We start from the raw sequence: 22,474 nt of genomic DNA on the forward strand, positions 1-22,474 counted from the left end.
TGTTTTGGAGGTGTGTTATGTTGAAGAAGTGTTTACCTCTTTAAACGGTGGGAGGAGAGAAACTATGTCGACAACCTGGCGGGGGGGTGGGTGACTGGAAGGAGAGAAAAGGCGACTGTGTGAACCAGAACAGTTTTAGAGAGAGGTATTAACCGCCCCATTCTACCACCTACCACCTCCCCTTTCCAAATCAGCTAGCTAATTAAGTAAAGACGGAGAGGAACAGATAGTGAGAGTAAATGATTGACTGCCTGACAGACGGATTGAAAGTAACAGTTCATATGTGCGAGCCTGTTCCCTGCAAAAAATAAAAGTTGACAACGCGACGGTTACGTGGATTTAGAGTTGCGTATGCTTTTATTTTGTTCTCAAGGGCAAAGAACACGTGAAAAGGGACAAAATGCATGAAGAACCCGTCTCCAAATATTTTTATTCGTCGGGTCTTGAAATGTGATAATGCCAACCTGTACTTTGATAAGGGTCAAGTTTTTTTTATATTAAAAGAAGAAGAACTGGATGCTGAATATATGACGGTGCTCCAACGTAAGGCAAGAATAAACGGTTTAAATTGCCGTCCTATCATTAAATGTGTTACCCGGAGAGGATTCAAAGCCGGAACCGGTCTATTGGAGAAAGAGAAAATGTACAGTTTCAAGCATTTTTGAGGATAAGCTACAACATTCCGAACTATTCCCACGGATTTTGAATGGACCTATATTGACAAAATACACATCGTACTCCCGCTGTCTGTTCAAGGACCTTTGACGCTTTCTCGGTCATTTTTATGCAGAGCTAGCGAGCTAACATTCGCTTCTGTTAAAATCTGGTTCATATAGACCCCGAACTGTTTTTTTTTTCTTAGCTAGCTAAGTGGAAATAGACTACAGTAGAACAGCTTGTATGATACTGCTATATATAGTCCTTATAACCCTTTAGACTTAAGTCTGTGCTTACATTTTGTTACATTAGGCTTTTTAAAATGCTCAATTAATGCAATAAGCAATGTGCTTGAGCCCGCTTAGCTGAACTCGTGGGCGAATTTAGTGTAATTTGGATAGACTTCAGTATTAATATCATTTTAGGGTGCGTGTGCGATGTGGAATGACAGGAGCTGTGGTCGCACTGTGTGGTTTCGAAATTTTGTCCTGTACCTCGGTTTCGGCTAATCCACACCGGCGATGGATATTATGGACTTAAACATATGAAATTTTTGTTAATAAACACAAAGAAGGGGGAAAAAGAAGAAAAGGAAATTTAAAAAACAAGTTAATTTACAGAGAGCTTTCCACTTTGTGTCCCTTTTGGAACCTTAACAATGGGGATTAAGCTTCAAGTTATTCTAGGAATGTTTCAGTTCGTCTTGGTTACCAGAATGCCCACGTCTTATGCCAAGGTATGTAAAAATAATATATGTATATATTATTAAAATAAATGTTTATATGTATATATATATGTATATATATATATATAGGTTTGCCTCCAAATAGAAGACATTGCTCGGAGTGATAATGCTAGTTGCAATACTGCTGTCGTTCTTTGCCTATGTTGGCAACTTCTGGAACAATTTACTGACATCGTAAAACACGGTCCTTTTGTGAAATGAATGTCACGGTACATAGCCTGTTAATGGCTCCGAACATTTACGAGTTTCATGTTTATTTACCCTTGCGGTCACTGACATTTGTCACCATAAATGTGTTTCTTCCATTATAAAAGTGCTGTGCCATATAATGTTCAGCATATGCATTTATTATCATGTTAAATGTATTGCCACAATGCGACTGTTGCAAGTAACTGACATGTACTTTGTATCACATGCTGAGCGGAGCCGAAGGTGTACGTGACTATACAGTGATAGCCAAAAGCTTATTATCTTTCACCAGACAATCGCTAAATTCACATACCAAGTTGCACATTTTATTTACGTCTACCGCCGTTCTTTCAAGAACACGTAGTTCTGTTTTGTCGTGGATGATCCCCTTGGCATAGTATGAAAACCTGCTCGAATGAAAGCGACTTCAGGCTGGTGATTTTACATCCGTGACCCAAGAGATTATTTTTTCAACTACTGAAACCTATGCAGGCTACAATTTGAATTATATCGGTAACAGGCGCAACGACTATCTATAGGCTACATTGCCCATGTATGTGCACAATTTTCTTAAAATGAAATGTTATCACTTTCTGTATTTGTACTCTGGTTCTGTTACATATTTCCTAACAGACTCCCTGCCCACCTTGGCATAGAAACTACAAACCAGAGTCCCATAACTACTCCACACATGCCCAAAAGACTACCTAGCGTAGCACTAATATTCGCACCTCTGTCTGTCCTTGCATCAGGCCCTGGGCCTGTAGTTGCGTGCAGTTGCTGCGTCTCCGTTACAAAATTATGTGCAGCTCCAGATTTGAGTGCCATTTACTGGATCTGAGCACATCTCTCTCCTGCTCTCTAATTATGTGTAGCAGCGGTTGGTTGTCTTGTATAATGAGGCAGTGGGACCTAGGGGAGTTCTAATGTTCTCATGGTAATGACTGTGTTATTGTGATGCCTGGTGTGGAGGTCAGTATAGAGACTCTTCTGGACTGTCCTCTACATCAGGTGTCATAGTCTGCATGCTCCCAAAAAACGTCATTGTCACTCGGTCAGTATATTTCAACGACTGTTTACTGCTCTCACCACCTCCTCATTTTGTATTCCTTACTCTACTGCTCTTTATTTTATTGTTATTTATGCTCTGTTTATACAGATTGTCTCATTGGTATTAAATCTTTTTTTTTATTACAAGAGAGTCGTGTGGAAGAGACAGCTGGAGGTCCTTATTTATTGATATAGACTTTGAATAAATGAATAATGAATTTATTATCACAAGATATAAATACACATTTAAATATATTTTTAAAAAACAATATTCTTGTATAAATGTGCAAATATTTGATATCTTTCCGATAGATCTCAATTTTAGATAATGAGTGTCAGGATTGTATACAGAAGGATTGTATTTCATTTTAATATTTTATTTTAAAATGACGACACTGAGTCCTAAGACCTCAAGGAAATAGTAATCCTTAATTCAGCATATAAAACATCCAGATAAATGACAGAGCTTCCTTCCACTACTGGTTATTTGTCTGGCTAGCCAGCAAAGCAGTGTGTTCCATTTCACAACTTTTAACTCATGAAAACAGGTTGCATGAGGACGGAAGGTATTTTTATTGTATTTATAATTGGTCATATGACCACAGTGAAGTTGCACAATACAGGGACTGTTACATTTTGAGATAAAGAATAAAAATTGATTTGCTGGCTAACGGGTAACGACGCATGTCCTTGCTGAAGTGGCATCGAAACTACTGAACAAATTGCAGGAAAAAGACCAGGTCTCACGTGAGTTTCACTGGAGCGTGGTTAGCGAGCTTAACGTTTGTTTTCATTGTCATTGAAATTGCCAGTTGAACTGTGCTCTCGCATTACCGCCACGCTACCTGTGCCTGTAAAGGGAAGCGTAGCAGCTGAAGTGTGAAAGCTCCTCCAGTACCTTCGCCCACAAGCCGCACGCTGTGCTGCTTGAGAGCTGGCACCTAACGTGAGAGGAGGCGCATCACTCACTGGTGGCTGCTGGTCATGCGAAGGGGCTCCGGAGATCATCTGGGGGGGCAATTTATCTGGTGGTAACCCCAGGAACACAAAACAAATTAAGTCCAACCCACCCCAGTGGGATGAACTCAATTGTGCTCTGCTGCCGCGGCCTTTCATTCTCAGTCGGCTAATGACGTAGCTTAGACACCGGTTTTAATGGTGCCTCGGCGATAGGGCCCAGCCTGCACTCCTGGTGAGCGCCATTACCGGCTGAGCCACACAGGGGCTATAAATGACTGTTCCAGTTAGTCTCGGTTAGCAAAAGTGTGCGTTCAGTTTCAAGGTGTCAAGAAAGCCAAGCCACTTTTCTGGGATAGATGATGTAAAGCATGTTTTTTTGAGAGGAACAGAGACAGCTAGCTATCGTGGCCGAATCTGAGGGCACCGTTTCACTTTGGTAGCGTTCGCAGTACCCTGACAAGACTTCTTTCAGTCCAGTGTTTCCCACAGGTTGAGAGTTTTAGAATTTATTTGTGGCATTATTGTGAGGTTATTAAATTTCACATTTTTATTAGAGTTCACATTTTGTGTTTGGGCACTTTATTTATATTTTGTGTTAGGGCAATTTTATTTATTTATTTATTTATTTATTTATTTATTTATTTATTTATTTATGCATGCATGCTTTGGCCATGTCTCCAGATTAAAATGAAATCTGGACGGCACTTTTAAAATAAGGTTGTACTGCCTACAAAGAAAATGAACAGAATGCAAAAGGAAACAAAAATAAAACAATTTTTGCATTAATGGTCTTAGTTACAGACAAGCCTTTATGCTGTCAGAATGATTTGGAGGATTATATTATCACATACAAATTCTAAGCATAAGTTAGGGGCTTTAAGTTATTGGTGCCTGATATCCAAAATGCCATTTCTAAACACAATGATTTTCATCAATTTCAATTAAAGTTAGTTGGCTGAACTGTTAACCGTAACTGGTACTGTAACAGTAATGTTATGGCAGCCTATCTGTGCTGCAGTTTCTCCCTTCTCTAGCCTTTTTTAAGACAATTTTTTCGATACTCATCTATGTCAAAAGTGAAGTGTAAATGTTTTCATTAGCTATCTCAGCTAACGTTAGCTGGGTGAATGTAGATGCTTGCTAAATGCTAGCTAACATCAATCCAAATAATGCTGATTACTTTGCAGTCTTGCTTAGGGCAGAGGACATATTCTTTTGAAGAAGCGGTGCATAACAACGGATAAATTTAACAGATTTTGAAAAACTTAACTTTTGTTAAGTGGCACAGATACAGCCGCATGACTGTCCTTCTAATTATGTTCACGTTCAGGCACTGTCCTCCTTGCTCTACTCTACATGGAGGGGGGGGGGGGGGGGGCAGAGAAATGAGTCAGCTGTATGTCACTTTGACATTTAAATAGAAATAAGCAACTAAATACCAAAAAATCTTTTTGGGCAGGGGGAAATCTATTTGGGTGGGCCGCACAAAAAAATTTATGTAAATGAATCACGTAATGAGTGTTTTACTTAAGACTGAGCTACACTAGAAACGGGCTGTTTATATTTCAGTTTGCCTCAGATGAAAATGCCACTATATTTCTGTGACGGGTTGAAATTAAGGGATGTTGTACAAATCTTGTCCAAATAACACTTTGTTGAAAACTCTTGCTTCTTTACTGCCCATACGGATTTATTTCCCACCCCCACCCCGCCCCCAAAAAGTCTAGGATGATTTGGGCTGCTTGTGTTTTTTTTTTTTTTTTTTTACGCGCGTCCCATTTATATAACAGCATATGTGCTGATCAGGTTGGTTTGAACACCTGGGATTCTTGCAGCCGTCTGGTCCTGTGGCCATTTTCTTATCCTGAGTTCTGCTGCACCACATTTAAGTACTTCGGCAGTCTAGTTTACCGAATAGGCCGGTGCATGTGATGGTGTTGGACAGACAGTGATCATGCAGTGACAGGCTTTTTTTTTTTTTTTTTTTTCAAATATTGTAGCACTGTTCCACACGTAACAGCCACAGGGTCTAGACCAGCATTTTCTCACCGCTGATCAGTCCTTTCCTCCGGTGCCCTTGGGAATGTGATGGATTAAGGATAGGGACTGAATGTGTTTTGGCAGTTTACACTTTAGCCTTAGTCCTCAGAAGAGAACATGCATGATCTCTCGTCCCTAGTAACTTGCCATGTGTACCCCAGCATTGGCTCACACCCGAAAAGGACAATGGCCTGTCAGGGTGTCACTAACGTCATTAACATGAATTCCTATTTGTTTATCAATGGTGCGTATCAATGGTGTCCTTATTTGGGACAGTGAAATCAGTTTTTTATGAACACCTTATCTTTTTTTAATAACTGCTTGTCGTCAGCGCTAACCGAAAAGTAGCCTTTGGGATTGTAGCCTAGTGCCCGCTCATTAGTTGTATACCTGGCTGTTGACAGAATTTTTCTATTTGTTCTGTTTTATCGATTTACATCTTGTTGTTTGTTGGATCACGATTTCATTTCTCTTGGTTAGCCCCATTCTAGGAATGTGTCAGACCCTCTGGGGTCTAGAATCCCAGTGCTCCAGGCCTGGATTCATCCCCGCGTTAGCATCTGGACTCTCATTCATTAGAGATAATTAGAGAGATTTTGTGTATGCATGTCTATGAGCGCAGCTGACTGAGTGACGTTCGTGCAGACGCACTCACTTCACAGTAATGAGCTCTGGTCTGGGAGGGGGGGGGGTGTGTGCGTCTCTGTGTTTGTGCAATGCGCTGTATGCATTCAGACCCAGTGAGGCAGTTCAGGTGAATTCAACGTTGGGATGCTTAGATGTCTGCAGTGTTTAAACAGGACCAGGTCAAAACCTAGTATATGGCTGGACCGGCCGACCAATGGTGTAACTTCATAACTCGGCCGACCAATGGTGTAACTTCATAACTCGGCCGACCAATGGTGTAACTTCATCACGGACATTCGCGTTTGTTGCGCTGCAGCCAAAAAAGCAATAATGGCAAAAGTAATGAATAAATCTATACAACAGAGCATGAGTGTGGCTATATTTATGGCAGATTTGTTATTTTACATTAAGAGTGAGAGCATCTGCCATTGTAATGATTCAGACCGTGTCCACTGAGAAGTTGCCCATAATAATTGGCCATTGTCAATGTCTTTAGGCTCCAGTCACATCAATGGGGCTCATCATGAAAGTTAACCAGGTTTGGGCGGTCCTGTGCGGTTCACATGGTCAGTGTCCCATGTTATGTTGAAACATGGAAATCAAGTTCAGCACAGTCTGAAGTTATTTGCCTGTTGATGTTATATCTTATATTTACCATGTACAAAGTCTATTTGTTTCAGGTCTGTGGTTAGTGTTACAGTCAGTCCAAGTACAGCTGGTATTAATGGAGTGAGTAGTCATAGAGGCTGTACTATGGATTGAACTGTTGGCTCATAATATACACTCACCAGCTACTTTGTGTGGTATACCTGCTCATTAACACAAATGGCCAGCTCCTTAAAACAGAAAATCATGTGTCTGCAAATTAATATATAAAACATGAGGACATGTGGAAGAGGGTTTTTTGCTGGACCAAGCATTAGAATGGACAAGATTTGTGATCTAAGTGACTTTGATCGTGATTTGTTGGTGTCAGACGTGGTGGTTCCTGCCTTGTTAGCACCTTGTTAATGAGTGAGGTCAGCGGAGGATGGACAGACTTGCTCAAGCTAACAGAAGGGCCACAAATGCTCAAATTACATCTGTTCACACCAGTAGTGGGCAGAAGGTCATTTCTGAATGCAAACTTGGCTACAGCAGCAGAAGACCACGCCACTTTCCACTCCTGTCAGCTAAGAACAGGAAGATGAGGCTACAGTGGGTACGTGATCAAAAAGATCAAGAAGATTTGAGAAACGTCATCTGGTCTGTAATGTAATGTAATAATGGTCTGACAAATCTCGATTTCTGCGGCAAAATGCGGAGTGTAGGGTCAGAATTGGCGTAAACAGCATGAATCCATGGATCCATCCTGCTTTGTGTCAATGGGCCAGGCCGGTGGTGATGTAATGGTGCAGGGAATGTTTTCTTGGCACTCATTAGGCCCCACAATACCAACCGAGTATTCTTTGAATACCACAGCATACCTAAGCATTGTTGCTGACTGTGTGCATCCTTTTATGGCCACAGCCTGCTCTTTTTTTCTAATGAATACTTGCGGCAAGACAATGTGTCATGTCACAAAGCACACATGATCTCAGGCTGGTTCCAGGAACATGGCAGTGACTTAACTTTACTCCAGTGGCCTGCACAGTCCCCCAGATCTCAATCCAATAGGGCACCATTGGGATGCGGTGGAATGGGAGGTTCGCAGCGTGAATGTGTGGCAGAAAAGTCCGCGGGAACTGCACGACCGCATCAAGTCAGCATGGACCGAAATCCCTAAGGAATGTTTCCGCCAACTTGTCAAATCCATGCCATGAAGAATTTGTGCTGTGCTGGAGGCAAAAGGGGGTTCTGCCCAGTACTGGATAGGTCCACCTAACAAAGTGGCTGGCGAGCGTATAGTATTTAACAATGAATGACGGGAGTGTAGCAGTGCCAGCTTCTTTGTTTTCTGGGTGTTTGGGGTTGGGTTGCCGTTTTTTTTTTTTTTTTTTTGAGGAAGGGGGGTGGGGGTGGGGGGGGGGGTACAAGTTGCACAATGGCCCTGGTGCTGTGGGGGTGGGAGGGGCTGACTCTTCACTCACATTGCAACACAGTGAGCTGGCCTAGTGTTACTGAGCGAGCTGGCTCACAGCACGCTCACATGTAGATATGCACCCACCCACCCGCCCTCCCTCCCTCCCTCCCTCCCTCCCAACATTGACATGGACAGGGTAACCTTTGTGCTCACACACACACACGAGCAGGGCTTCAAGCGAATAGAGAACGGCCGTGTGCTGACCGTTGGGCAGATTTATATATGTGCGGGCAGGTGCTGACTTAACACCTGAACACTGCTCACCGACTGCTCTGGAGTTCATCATGGTAGATCACGGCGAGATCATAATTTTTGTTTGTACGGTGCACATGCGCTGGACTAAGTCATAGTACACGACACATGAGGTCTTTTTTGATAGAAAATAATGAAGTATAACCAATAAAACACTCCATTGTTGTGCCCACTGATTCTCAGTAAGCAGTTCTGACACGATCCCAGATGCACTGTCTCTGTCACTATCTCTGACCCTGTCTGGTGTATTAGGAGTTTGGGTCTCGGCCTGTTTTGCTGTGATCATTCATTTGTATGAAGCCAAAGCGCCCTTCTCCCTCCCGTTGCTGTATGGCGGTTGACCCGGTTCACAGTCCCCCCCACCCGCCCCCCACCCACCCTCCCACCCCCCCCCCCCCCCCCCCCGGATTTGCGCGCAGCAGTGAGTATGTTCCCTCGCTCGGTCTGAACGCGCTGTCGTCTCTCGCTCCTGTGTGTTCGTGCACCCATCCGTGTCCAAGTATGCCCTATGAGGGTCCCTTGCATACCTGCGTGTTTGTGTGCGTGTGTGCGTCCGTGGTGAAGGAGATGGCGGCATGGGGTGCATTCCTGCAGATTTCTATCAGATAAGCGCCGAGGTGAAGACTGGTCTGTTTCATATGCAAATGAGCGGCATGTGACTTCTTTACGAGCCGAGCACCTCGCACATGGAGGTTGACCGTGAGTCCAGCAGCTTTATTGACCGTGTACAGCACCAGTCTCCAGTGGGGGGCGGTGGGTTTGAGAGCTCGTTAATACATTTAGAAGGATACATTTTACAGCCGTACTTGCACGTACACACACACACACTTCTGTGTATGAAAACCTACTTTAAGGCATGTCATGATAATTTAAGTAATGTTTGCGAAGACATATGCATATCTATTTGTTGAAGTGGCACAAGTATGACCGATGTTTTTGCCCTTTGGACAACACGGGCCATGTCAAGTAAGCATTTCAAGGAAAACCAGTGTCTTCCCATCACAGAAACGAATGAAAGTGACATACAGAAGCGATCTAAAGACACGCGCTGAAATCGGAAGGACATGGGGGTACCCGGCTACGGCCCACTTCTTTTTGGCCAGTGTAGCCGTTTTTTTTTTGTTTTTTTTGTGTGTCGTTTTCCAGGAAGAGATGTGGTCTCTGCAGTAATCGATATCGAGGAAGAGGGTGGTGCCGCTCGCTGGGGGAATTGCCGTACAGTTTGGAACAAGAGCGATAAACCGACACGGCATACACCCTGACAAAGAGAGGCCTAGATCATTCGCTGCGCAAAGATAGTCAACCGATATCGAGATCCGCGTTCAAAAAATGATGCAATGGCTCATTCATGATGCATAGATTTTTGTTGAGTTGGTTCAAACTTATGTAGCTGCCAACCTTGATCCAGATTGAATGAATTACAGAATTTAACGTGGAGAGAAGACATGCTGCTTTTCTCCCAAACTCATAAAATACACAGATACTACGTACGAGCATGAATAAATCTACCGGCAACAGGTATATACTGTATGCGCTCGTCTGTACACGCAAATCACACTGCAGCCACACATGAATTTGTTCACAAACAAACTGGGCAAAGCCAGAAATGAAAGGAAAGAAGAAAAAAGGGGCAAAGTCTGCATTCTCTTGGTAGTGGCCTTGTGCCAGAGACTGGACTTGACCGTGTGCGTGCATGCGTGTTGCGTACTCCCAAGAGCATGTCAGTCAGTACATGCGTGCGTTACAGTGAAAATAAGGTTGTGTCACCCTTCAAAGACTTAAATTGTAATGTTAAAAGCATAAAAGGATGGCACATCCCCATTCTGCTCCAACATACAGCGATGAAACTGAAAGTGTTTTTCTTAGATACCCATCTTTTACAATTCCATTCCATTGTTTGTTTATCTTTGCCAGGAAATTGGACTCACGTTGTGCTGAACAACGTCATCGGGCGAATCAATAAACCTGTTCTCCTTTCAAATTAAATTGCTTTGTCATTGCTCTTCTTTTCTGTCATTATTCTTCCTTCTTCCTTCTGTACTCCTCCCTCTCACCTTGCTCTAGTGAAAGCCATTAAGATTTTTCATTATGATTATTCAGATAAGTTTATTTTAGTAGCACATTTGAATGCAATGTACCCTCGTACCCTTGATCTATCTTTTTGCTTTTCCTATCCCAAGTCATCCTCAGTCTGTTGCTCCAGACGAGCTCATTACTGTTCCCATGACGGCCCCTCAAACGGGTGAATCTGATTAACGTCCTGGCGCTCTGAGAAATCACTTGCAATAGATTTCGTGCTTTTATGAACACCGTCCGTTACAGCTGTATAATTTGCCCAAACTGATTCTGGGCAGCAGTGTCCTTGTTAACAGGGTTATTTTTCATAAGCCAGTCAAGTAATCCTGCATGGTCATGGCCCTGCGGTTCGAGGCTGATTCCTTCCATTTTGTTCGTCACACTGATGTTGTCAGTGTCGCATTAAACTGTGTTATTCGCGTCTCTTCCCTCCCCTCCCCTGTACTTGACATTTTCTCCCTGTCCTCTTGTCTTCCAGCTGGCTCACTGGCAGCCCGCCGAAAATCACAGATCCAGAGAAGGTACCGACCGGTCTGTCCGAGTGTCAGCGGCGCTGTGTGCATGTGCTGAGTGGCTGGAATGTGACCAAATGCCCGTGTTTTTCGTAGGCAGTTTGGTAAAGCGTGCGTGTGTTTGCATGTGCGTACGTTCTGAGTGGAGCCCATGTCTACGTGTGGCTGGGGAGAGCTCTTTCTGTTGGATTGTCAATTAGGCTGTTGAACAGAAGGATTACAGGAGCCATTACAGGACTAGAAATCTGATATGCGGCATTACTGATCAGGGAGGGAGACGGAGAGAGACGGTACTCAACACATTATATGCTACCTGTTGCTTTGTATAAATACCAGATAAATATGGATTTTTATATTAGTGAAATATTGCGTCACAGTCACAGTATCTGAAGGTATTTTAGTCTGGATGTGATACCATTTCCACAGCCAATTAACATAAAAAAACACACACGCGACCTGTTGAAAAATAACAATAGTTGTTCTCAATGGTTATCTGAGATCATTGCACATAGCATGTGACAGGTGTCTGCTTGCAAAAAGTCCTTGCCCTCTTTTCATTCTGTTTTCAATCCATTCTATTTCTCAACTTTCCCTTCTTTTGGTAGTGTTGACATTGCTGTTGTGATTGAGTGGGTGAGGAAGTGACGCATGGATAAGCGGAGCTCATTGATTGACTTGATTAATGATTGGTCGATTAATTGAGCGGTTGTGAGAGTGACATGTGCAATGCCTCTCCCCCCTTCAGTGCTAAAATGGCTGGAGGTGTACAGTCTGAGTGGGTGCCAGCCCCGGGAGACCCTGGTGGAGGTGTGGAGGGAGTTCCCGCGGGAGACCCAGCACCTCTTCCTGCCCTCCTGCGTCGCCCTGCGTCGCTGTGGGGGCTGCTGCTCGGACGAGGCCCTGGAGTGTGTGCCCTCGCACACCTACACACTCACCGTGGAGGTATGCAGATACGCATGCCCTGCCAATGAACTCACTGTGGAAGCCTGCATACATACATTAGAGAAATACTGAGGGCTACGCACACATACACTCACACCTCAACCAAAATACTGTGACGGTACACACACACATATACACACACACATACAGACACAAGAAACATACTCACTGTGGAGATACACACACACACACACACTCATGCACACAGTCACACACATACACACTCACACACACACACTCATGCACACAGTCGCACACGCACGCACAAACACTCACACATGCACATAGTCACACACACACACACACACACACACACACACTCACGAACATACACACCCAAAGAAACATACTCACTCTGGAGATATAGACACACACGCACACTGAAACACACACACACACACACACACACATTCTCACATTCTCTCTCTTTTGAACAGTAGTAGAGAAAGAGGAAGTGAGGGAGGAAGTGCATTGGCCTTATCTCCCTTCACACACTAGCACCTGTCATACAAAGTCAGTTTGCTGAATCACAGTTAAGCCGGCTGCAGTGGGCACCAGTGAGTGGTGTGGAGTCCATGATTTATGGCGTGTGCTATTGCGCTATAACAGTCAGTGGTACCTGTGTCTGCCCCCCCCCCCCCCCCCCCCCCCCAGCTGATGAAGACCACCTACCTGAAGCATGAGCTGGTGCAGATGCCTTTCACCGAGCACAGCCAGTGTGAGTGCAGGTGAGCAAGCACACACAATCATACAGAACTGTCCACACATGCGCATGTGCATGAAGTTGTCCTTCTAACTGTTAGAAACAGTAGAAGCACTCCGTTATTATGCACGTATCCTCAGCTGTTTTTGCAAGCAAAATGTTTTCCAGTGAAATATTGTCCCACTGTACCCCCTCATTATAATGCTGTCCTCAGCCCTGGTTCCTTTAAGGTATTAAAGTAAGCGATGATGATCTGTAATGCTGTTGTTTTTTTAATGTGAGGGGCATGTCAGAACACCGTTTTCGCCATGACATTTTCTCCACTGCGTTTGATGATCCATCCCTCTGTGAGCTCTCATTCTCTTTCTATCTCTCTCTCTCTCTGTTTCTCTCTCTCTCCTTCCCTCCCTCCCATTGCAGACTAAAAAAAGAGCTTCAGCTAGTGCCTGTAAGGTAAGTGCCGTCTGTTTTGCGACGCCCGAGTGTGTGAGTGTGTGTGTGTGTGTGTGTGTTTGGGGTGGTTATTTTCCTACCCATTCTCCCACGAGACGAATCTCTCTTCACGCACCATTGATTCCATGGAGACGTCGGTTTCCTCTTGTGCTCACAGGGTGTACTGAAAAAGAGAGATTAGAACACCACCGCATGGCTCTGTGCAGTCCCAGTCAGGAACTCACAGGCCACGGATGACAACTTCTCTAGGCTTTCCACAGAGTGTTTTATGTCTACGTGTAGGCCTCAGCCAACTGAAATTTAGATGCGTGTCACCATGTTTTATGTGGTCACAACTTATCGGCCCTTATTCCGAGCCATGGACGGCTATGCGTTTCATATATTTTTGTAAAATAACAGCAGTTTTTTTGTCATGAAAGTGCTCCGATAAAATGATATATTTTAAGTAGTGCTGTGACATTTTCTTTGATTTAAATGTAAAGTTGAAAGTTTGGTAATTGGCTGTCACAGGCAGCACCTTCAAAGAAACTGAGCAGTTTGCAGCATGCACAAGTTAAGTTATTTACAGCAGCAACAAAATTTAATGTAGAGAAAATTTGATGTAGAGGAATCGTGGATTATTCGGCTTCTCTTGGGGAGGCCTCCTGCTCCTTTAGGAGATTTCCATTAATGGGCCGAGGTAAAACTTAAAAGCCTGTAGTTTTGGCTCCCTCCGACCTCCGCTTGATAATAGCAGTGTTATCGACGCGGAAGATTTCACTCGTAGACCAAACAGTGCCGGTCCCTGGAACAAGCCTGCTCTGATGAAAGGGTGCTGGGCAGAGGAGCGGCCATTGAGGGAGTGTCTCTGTCTTGAAGGCAGGAACAAAGCCCCGTGAGGAAAGGGAGACAGAGGGAGGGAGGCAAATCCAAACGAAAGAAAAGTGGAAAAATCAAACCATCGTACGGTGATTTTTAAAAAATAAAAAAAAAACCTTAACAAGGCAAGGGCTGCACACTTTCCTCACCCAATTCTATCTGGGGTAAAATAAATATGTATTTATATATCAGATTATATTAAATTGCTGAAGCAAATCGGCAGCCCTTGCCTTGCCTAATTAACTCTTAACCTAATCCTGCATGTCTTGGCATGAGTGCCCGTGATACTTACCGCATTTGTGCTGCATTGATTGCCCATCTAACACCTACCTGTCTCTCCGTGTTGTTGTGATGTTATAATGACCTCATATTGTTTTTGCCACAGCATTAATAGCCTCAGACCTGCAATGGGTTTTTATGATATAAATCTATTTTTAGGGAAGCACATGGACCATTTCAGAACCATTATAATTTGTTATTTTTTCCCTTGCTTTTTGGTAATACCGTTGGAGTGTGTATAAGTGTCTTGTGTGTGTGTGTGTGTGTGTGCATGGATGCATGCATATGTTTGTGCATGGGTCTGGCTTATTTTGGTTCGACAATTCGGCTGTTTCCAGTTTATAGTCTGAAGTGGTTCGTTTTTTCCCCCTGATATGAGCACAAGTGGCTCTTTTTTGGAAGCCTTGTTGCTCACCCTCATCCATCACTTGTCCCTGCCCCCAATTGAAATTATGTCATGTGTAAAATTGAGCTAATTTGGTTGAAAAGTGCTCTCTGTCTGTTACTGTGAGTGCAGGCTTTTCTGCACACACCAAGATTGACTTTCCACTCAATTTAGTCACTCAGCTGTGCTTTTCCCTTACAAACCTTGTTTTAATGAACTTCCCAGTCGGGGGAGAAAAGCCAAAACTGATAAACTGGAGTTTCAGCAGTGGCTGTAATGTCCCCCCATTCTGGCTGTAATTTTTTGTCTTTTCCTCCTTTGTCCCGAAGCGGTCTCCCTCCACCCACCCCTGGGCCAAACTGCCCCCCGTGTCCTGGGCGAAGGAGGGTGCTGGACCCCGAGTCGTGTCAGTGTCGCTGCAGCCTGACCCACGACAGCTGCAAACAGAGAGGGAGGCACCTCAACCCGCAAAGCTGCAGGTCAGAGAACGCCGCCGCCACCTGCACCTCTGTGGACACAATATGCTTATATGGTCAAAATAAGCTATTTGTCTCACAGCACATACAGTAGGAAAAAATTGAGATGCTATCACTATTTATCATGTGTGTATATATATATACATATATACACACACACACACACACACACACACATAATTATACAATATATATATATTATACAAGGTGGAGACAGACATGTGTGCATGCTGTTTCTGTACATGCTCATGGATTTTCCTGTTGCACATGATCAAATATTTACTACCTAAAATTGATATATGGTACCATCCATATACATGATACCTCATAAGCACTCAAAGGCTTATTTAAACAAAGTGTGCAAACAATCTGTAATAGTCCAAAAAGTAGAGGTGAGAACGGCTTCATACTTGAGGCAGACTGTTCAGACAGTTTTATTGTAAACAGTCTAGAATTTTAGGAGTAGAAATTCAGCTGAGACAGCACCTATGTAATAATTTAAAGGGGAAGTCCGGTCGAAATTCTGAACTTGATACCTTTTTTCGTATGTATCCAGTATTTACACGCAAGGCTGGTAATGAGGCCAGCTTACAGTATTGGAGGAGGAGGAGGGTAAGGTTCTAAACTTACAGGACAGTTTGGCGTGGGTAATTGTGCATGTAGGCACGTGATGCACAGTGTGAAAACAGATCCTACTTGAATTTCTGGGCTGGATTTTCCTGTAACCCTGCAATTAAAACCTTGGTTTTTCAGAAGGCCTGTTGGCTAAGTCCAAAAATATTGCAGCCAAGGTTCCCTGGTCTTCACGTATATTTGAAGGCTTCAGTCCTGTTTGTGTAGACCCTCCTATTTATCTAATGGGAGTTGGATATTTACTGAACAATTTAGATTAAATATGATGCTCAAGGGTATAACTGCAGTGTCCCACCCGGAATTTTTACGTCCAACCATGGTTACAAGTCTGTTCTGCTAACAGTTCTGTAAAACAGCTGCCAGGATGGATGGATTGTCAGTATTGGACTAGGGGGAAAATGCACATGTTGCATTTCAAATTACCTTCATTTTTCTGATTACCCACTTTCTTCCCTGACCTGCGTGCTGGGAATAATTGGTGTCACGGTCTGAAGAGCGTTCCTCATGAGCACTGATCGGAGATCAGTAGCTGTAAATGTCAGAATGGAATAGTCCAGAGCTCAAGCTTTTTTTTACTGCTCTCACGCCTGCCTTCCTTGTCCTTTTCTTTTTCAGATGTGAGGCAATAAGGCGGTGATGAGCTGAACTCACTCTCCCTCTTGCCAACGTGATTGATTGGAGAAGGCAAAGGGACGTTTTTTTTCTGTGACGGAGAGGAGAATCAGTGATGAGGGAGGGGACTGATGAGCAGGCGGATAGGGGAAGGAGGGTCTGTGCCCAAACAAAAACACTCGCGTCCCTTTAGCCCCCTCACCTCCAAAACGTCATCCACAAGTAGTCTTACGTAAATATATATGTGTATATTATCCACTGTCATCACAAAGCTTTTGAGCATTTTGCTGCTAGACTGGGCTGTATCAGGCGTGATGCCATAAGTAAGATGGAGGATCTTTCGCCATAAGTAAGTGGAAGGACCAGAAGAGATGCAATAAAGGTATTTTGGAGGGTGGAACCACAGGATTATGCCAGTAGACTGCATACATAAAGGACTGTGAGGAGGGACTTGTGTCACGCCATGTATTTTCCTGGAAGAACCTGTCCGTATCCCATTCGACCTTTGTGGAGCACTCTTGGCCCCTTTAAGGTACTGTGCACTGTCTGCCACTGGCTCCGACAAACTGGCCAACTGAATCATGGGACATGGAGTTGATTCAATTTCGGGCAACTCTCCGAAGCTTTCCTGATCCATGATCGCTGGGCTCTACTCCCACATCTGCAGCCATTATTTGAACAAGGATACCAACTGCGTCATGAAGTCAGACGAGCATGTGACGCAACCGTTGAGCCTAACTGGAAGGAGGTGTCAGTACTGAGATTATTAAATGACACATGATGATACTGTGATAGACTATGTAGCCTGCTGTAATTAGTCAGACAAATGTCAAAAAGATAAAGATTCCTCCTCCCATTTAAGGCACTAAAAGCTGAGTCACATGACCCTCTGTCCAATCCCTCTGTATGATGAGGAAATTAGTATTATCTAGTATGTGGCCATGGGGTTTGTGTAGACATAGAGTGCACAGATATATGGAGCTAAAAAACCCTGCTGTGGTTTGGACCAATACCAGAACAGTCCTCTGTTCTGGGCTCTGCAGTAGTTTTGAAGGGTGAAGCACTAGGTCAGTATGTGGAGGAATTGGGGCTGGGCAGTGACAAAGGTGGGTGGCCTTCCAAATATTTTGACAATTTTGTCTAGACCTGTTTATGTTCAAAACACAGATACATTTGAGAAATATTTCCAGTGTGCCCCAAACTATTTTTTTATTCGATATTTTAATGTTTTTAAATGAACATGTGCCTGTAGTATATCACTATATAAGTAAGACACAAACACACACACACACACACACACACACAGTTATACATTCGGAGCCACAGGCATGTGCAGAATATATCATGAGGTCTATTTTCACTGAATCTTTGGTTTTAGGTGAACACATTTCAATGGGAGTCGGTGTGGTCTTCCCATTAACAGCTGTACAAACCTGCATGTGCTTTCTCTCATCCTTTGTCTCTGCGTATGAGTCCATCAAATGGGCACAAACTCTATCAATGAATCTCCCATTTGGGGTCTGTTGTTTGAATTTGCTTAGTCTTTTCTCTTCCCTTGTGGCAGTGAATGAGCTTTTAACTTCAGCTAAGCAGTGAGGGGAATGCCAATAATGAGGAGGCCTGGCTGTTTTCCATTGACATACACACACACCACACACACATACACACACACACACACACACACACACAAATTCATTCACTTAACTCACTGAGATATATACACAAACACATATGTTCTGTTCTCCATCTTTTAGGGACCATTGACGTTGACCCATAAACCTCTGTTAACTTCAGTATAAACACAGTTGGGCACTTTAATGCACCTTTTCTCTCTTAACGTTGGAATGAAAGATGTACTTTCAGGATATCTTGGAAACACTGTGACATAAAGAAAGACAACACACAGGTAACCATAAGCTTTTCTTGATATAATTATGACTGAAAAAAGGAAAAATATTTAAATTTATATAAATATATATTCGCAAGAGTTTGGGTGATTACATATTTTTTTAATATCATTTTTATGTTGCCTTTAAACTTTGTCAAAAACAAGCTTTGTTTTTTTAACTATTGAATGTTTTCTTTCTGAGTTTTATTTTTGTGTGTGTACGTGTGTGTGTGTGTGTGTGTGTGTGTTTGTTATGTTTTTGTTTGTCATTAATCCGTCTCCTTTAAGAAGCTCTCTGGGTGGCTGACCATGTACACAATAGGCGCCCAGAGAATCTGTCAGCATATCTGCATTGAATTTAAACTGAGAGAAGGCCCTTGGTTTAGGAGCAAAGGAAATCACATTTGCGTTCTGTATGACATAACCTCCTAATTGATTTTATCAGAGATATAAAGAAATGTCCATAATTGACCCCACTAGATAAAGTAACTGACGGCAAGTCATTCTGTTCCTTTTGTGAGCCCACTCCTTGTCCCACCTTATACACTGAAATAACACTCAGTTTCCTTATTTTTACAAGTATTTGAAAATTGCTTTGGTTTAAGGTGCTGTGACATTTTCAACAGAATTAATCAGTGTTAAAAAAAACAATCTCCAAAGATGGCCAAAGTTTTTATTGTGAGTACCGTGCCTTAGGATATCATTAAAATTTGAGGAAGAAGCATTTTAATGAAATGTGCCACATATGTGTTTGAGAGGGAAAGTGAAGAAGAACAACACATGAGATGGTCAAATACATCTGCCGTGAAATATATCATTTTAAAATGACCCCATAGGGCATTACCAAACATGGCCTGCCCAGTGCAGCCCATACAATAATAATTTCCCTTTGATCCTTCTGTTTGTGAGGGGCTGTAGAGTTAGCTACCTGAGTCTGATAAGCAACTATAAAGATAAGAGCTCATTCTGTCATACAGCTCATGACTATGGTGGAAATCTTAAGATTGCATTCTTTAACTGATAATTTGGGGTAGTAGCTATCAAAGTTTCTTTGTAGAAACATCACTCAGATGACCACTCTGACCCACAAACACCAATTTAAAAGAATATGCATCAGTGATAGAGTCCATTATATAGATTTGGGCTCTCTCATACAAAATGCACTTTTGTTAGCTGCTTTGGATAACAGCGTCTGCCAAATGACTTAAGAATACATTTAGACAAATTTTGTTTATGAACATACTATCACCATTGCCACTAAACTACACTAGAATGTTTTATTATACCTTTCAACATACCTTATTTACTGCCTAGTGGATTGCCTGACCTAGGACAACTTTCAATACTTAAACCCCCTGTAATTCATTTATACAGCCACGTTTTACTGGAGCAATAGAGAAACAATATCTTGCTCAAAGGTACAACGGTGGCCCTCCTGGGATTCTAGTCCATATTGTTCACGTCCAAAGTCCAGTGTCCTAACGACCACTGCCCTCATATGCAACATTTTGAGCTTCAGACTTTGGAGATCACTCAGACCACTTATTAAACGGAGGGGTAATGAATGTGTTCTACGCGTATAGAAAAGAGGGCTGGAGATTTGTTCTTTAAAATGTAAATGCTACCCAAGCACTGGGAGTTTTGTCAGTGGTGCTATAAACTAGAATTTATATCTATATGGAGATGAGTTGTCAAATTTTATCCTCCCCCTGACAGATGAAATGTAAGAGGTGTCCTCAAACCTCGGTCTCAGTACTTAGATGTGTTTCCTCATAACCTCGCTATAATTAGCCATAATCCTTTTTTTGTCCCCTTCTTTCTGTCTTCTTTCATTGATCTCCTGTTTTGAGATTCTCCAGTACAACCCTAGTGACCTCTCATTAGCAGCTGTGTCTCCCTCTTAAGCTGTCACAGGCTTTCGTTTTAATAGCTTCTGCTTTCTTCTCCCCTTGCCTCCTCTTCCCGCTCTTTACCAACCCTACACCCCCGCAGCCCCCACTCCCCATTTTATGACTCCCTAGCACCCCACCCCTCTCTTCATTGCCAGAATACACACAAGATCAGGAGGCTTGCGGCATAACCCACTTTCTCTTGCCGCATCATAATTTATTCATCTGGCAAAAGTTCTAATCCCATTCCTGGACCATTTAAGCAATTGGGTTTTAGAGTTGGATTTTAAGGCAGCAAGCACAGGGCCCCCATCTGTGACTCGTATCCACAGCCCTCTAAGTGTCGGGAGTTTCAAGCCTTAACTTTTTAGTGTTGGCAGGGGGGGGGGGGGGGTGATGGTGACGGAGGGATAGAAAGCGAGACACTGCTGATTGCAGCTACAGCGTAGAGTAGCATTCACTCTTGACAGCTGAAGAAATGTGTGTTTTTATACCAGTGTTGGGGTGGATAAAATGTCTATTTATTGTTATTTATCGCATTTTACTCCTCCACATGAGTACTTTGCTTACTTAGAAGTTTGTAACATTTTTTTTTTTTTTTTAAGTTCATTTCACTCACATCGGACAAATCAAAGCTTCACTGACGGGACATTGCACAGGATGTATTGTATGAGGCATTCGGTCCATTGTCCCCGGCTGATCTATAAAAGTTAAGTGTGATAAATCCACATGCAATATTTGGGACAAGTACAATGTGTACCCAGATGGAATTTACACACCGTTGTTGAGTACCTTTGAAAGTGCAGGATGTGTTGACGCCGACTTTCTGTCTCCACAAATATGCTCAATGTACAGCACACATCTCAGTGGCACCGTCTGTATGGAGCTTGATCCGGCCGGCTAGTTACAGAAGACTTGTACTGAGCAAAAACAACACAGAGGAACTGTAGTGCGGGCTTAGTGATATGAACATACTGCTTGCTCTCTGCTTCCCACACACACAAAAAACATGATTTAGCATAGAATAAATCTAGCACCTAATGACTTGTGTATTATCCAGTGACCTTAGGTAAATTAAAGTTCTATATAATGTGAGTCTTATTACCACCCCAGATTTAGAAGTGTTGAATAGAACTGGTTTTAGATTGTCTTGCTCAGTTTCAATCAACCCCCAACTCCAATCTATATATTCAGTGTATGTATGCATATAATGATGATATGATTAATATTACTGCTGCTACACCATCTGTGCCCTATTTGATGTCTGTGCAAGTGTACAAATTGTGTTTGTCAGTTATGTTACATTATGATGGTATTATTAATCATTTAAATGTGAATGTGACCAAGAATATTATTGTTGTTGATACATGAGTAACAAGTGATGTTAATATTAAACCATGATATAAGGTTCAACATATTATTAAAGGAAATGGATTATTTTTGAAAATGGTTGTCACAAGGGTGGTTTCTACCCTGCATTGTCAGTGTCCTTGTCCTCATCTCTCTCAGTACTACTCCTTCCATCACTCTCAGATTTCATCCCCCAGCCTTTCCCCCTCTCCCTCCCTCCCTCCCTCCCCATCCCTCACTTCACGGCAATTTCAATTGTAATGAAAGACAAACAAGGTGATAATTAGGCAAGCTAACTGGGAGTAAGGGAAGAGCAGTGATGAAATGAAAAATAATATTGTCCCTCTCCCCCTCTTGCTTGTCTTTATAGTGCTGAGTCAATGTCTGAGAAACACTGAGTGTGTCTGTGTGTGCGTGTTTCAGCACCAAAGAATCAATGCAAGCGTGTGTGCCAAGCAGATACCGTCCTACCTGTCTGTTGTGAATTCGGGGCGTTTTGCCAGGGCTAAATATAGCGGCCTGTACAAGACTTGGGATCAGGGACAGAAAAACGGAGAGGAAGCAAATCAGAGACAGAGGGAGTCCAGGAGCGAAAAAGGCCTGGGTTCTTTCTGATATCTTTGAACATAATAATTTATACGTCCAAAAGATATTTCTAACATTTTTCTGGATATGGTTCTAAACATTAGGGAGCATACATTCCCAAGCATACTATGAGATGCGAAGCCCGGGCAGGTAGAGATATTTTCCCCATTTGAATACCTCAATTGTTTTCCCTGTCTCCCCTATCCCAATTCATCTGTCTATATCTTCCTCCCCAGCCATCTCTTTCTCCT

General features: G+C 42.9%; 1 protein-coding gene across 2 annotated transcripts; it reads left to right on the top strand.

The window, feature by feature from the left end:
* Positions 1-85: 85 nt before the first annotated feature.
* On the top strand, positions 86-21,735 carry vegfba (vascular endothelial growth factor Ba). 2 transcript variants are annotated; one of them, XM_035411782.1, is made up of 8 exons: positions 86-1,393; positions 11,137-11,179; positions 11,916-12,112; positions 12,767-12,840; positions 13,236-13,268; positions 14,127-14,210; positions 15,120-15,269; positions 16,515-21,735. In XM_035411782.1, the coding sequence occupies exons 1-8, from the start codon at positions 1,316-1,318 to the stop codon at positions 16,534-16,536; spliced, it is 681 nt and encodes a 226-aa protein (XP_035267673.1). In that variant the 5' UTR covers positions 86-1,315; the 3' UTR covers positions 16,537-21,735. The 2 variants fall into 2 exon arrangements, with proteins under 2 accessions (XP_035267673.1, XP_035267674.1); XM_035411783.1 differs by lacking the exon at positions 14,127-14,210.
* Positions 21,736-22,474: the final 739 nt, after the last annotated feature.

This window comes from Anguilla anguilla, chromosome 3 (genome assembly GCF_013347855.1).
Source record: "Anguilla anguilla isolate fAngAng1 chromosome 3, fAngAng1.pri, whole genome shotgun sequence".
NCBI lineage: Eukaryota > Metazoa > Chordata > Actinopteri > Anguilliformes > Anguillidae > Anguilla > Anguilla anguilla.

What these genes read in the sequence shown, in the direction of transcription:
- vegfba (XM_035411782.1), top strand. Translation starts at nt 1,316, where the DNA reads ATGGGGATTAAGCTTCAAGTTATTCTAGGAATGTTTCAGTTCGTCTTG. An exon ending in AGTGGAAAAATCAAACCATC is followed by an intron (nt 14,211 to 15,119) that starts GTACGGTGATTT and finishes TTTGTCCCGAAG; the next exon opens with CGGTCTCCCTCCACCCACCC. An exon ending in CTCAACCCGCAAAGCTGCAG is followed by an intron (nt 15,270 to 16,514) that starts GTCAGAGAACGC and finishes TTTCTTTTTCAG; the next exon opens with ATGTGAGGCAATAAGGCGGT.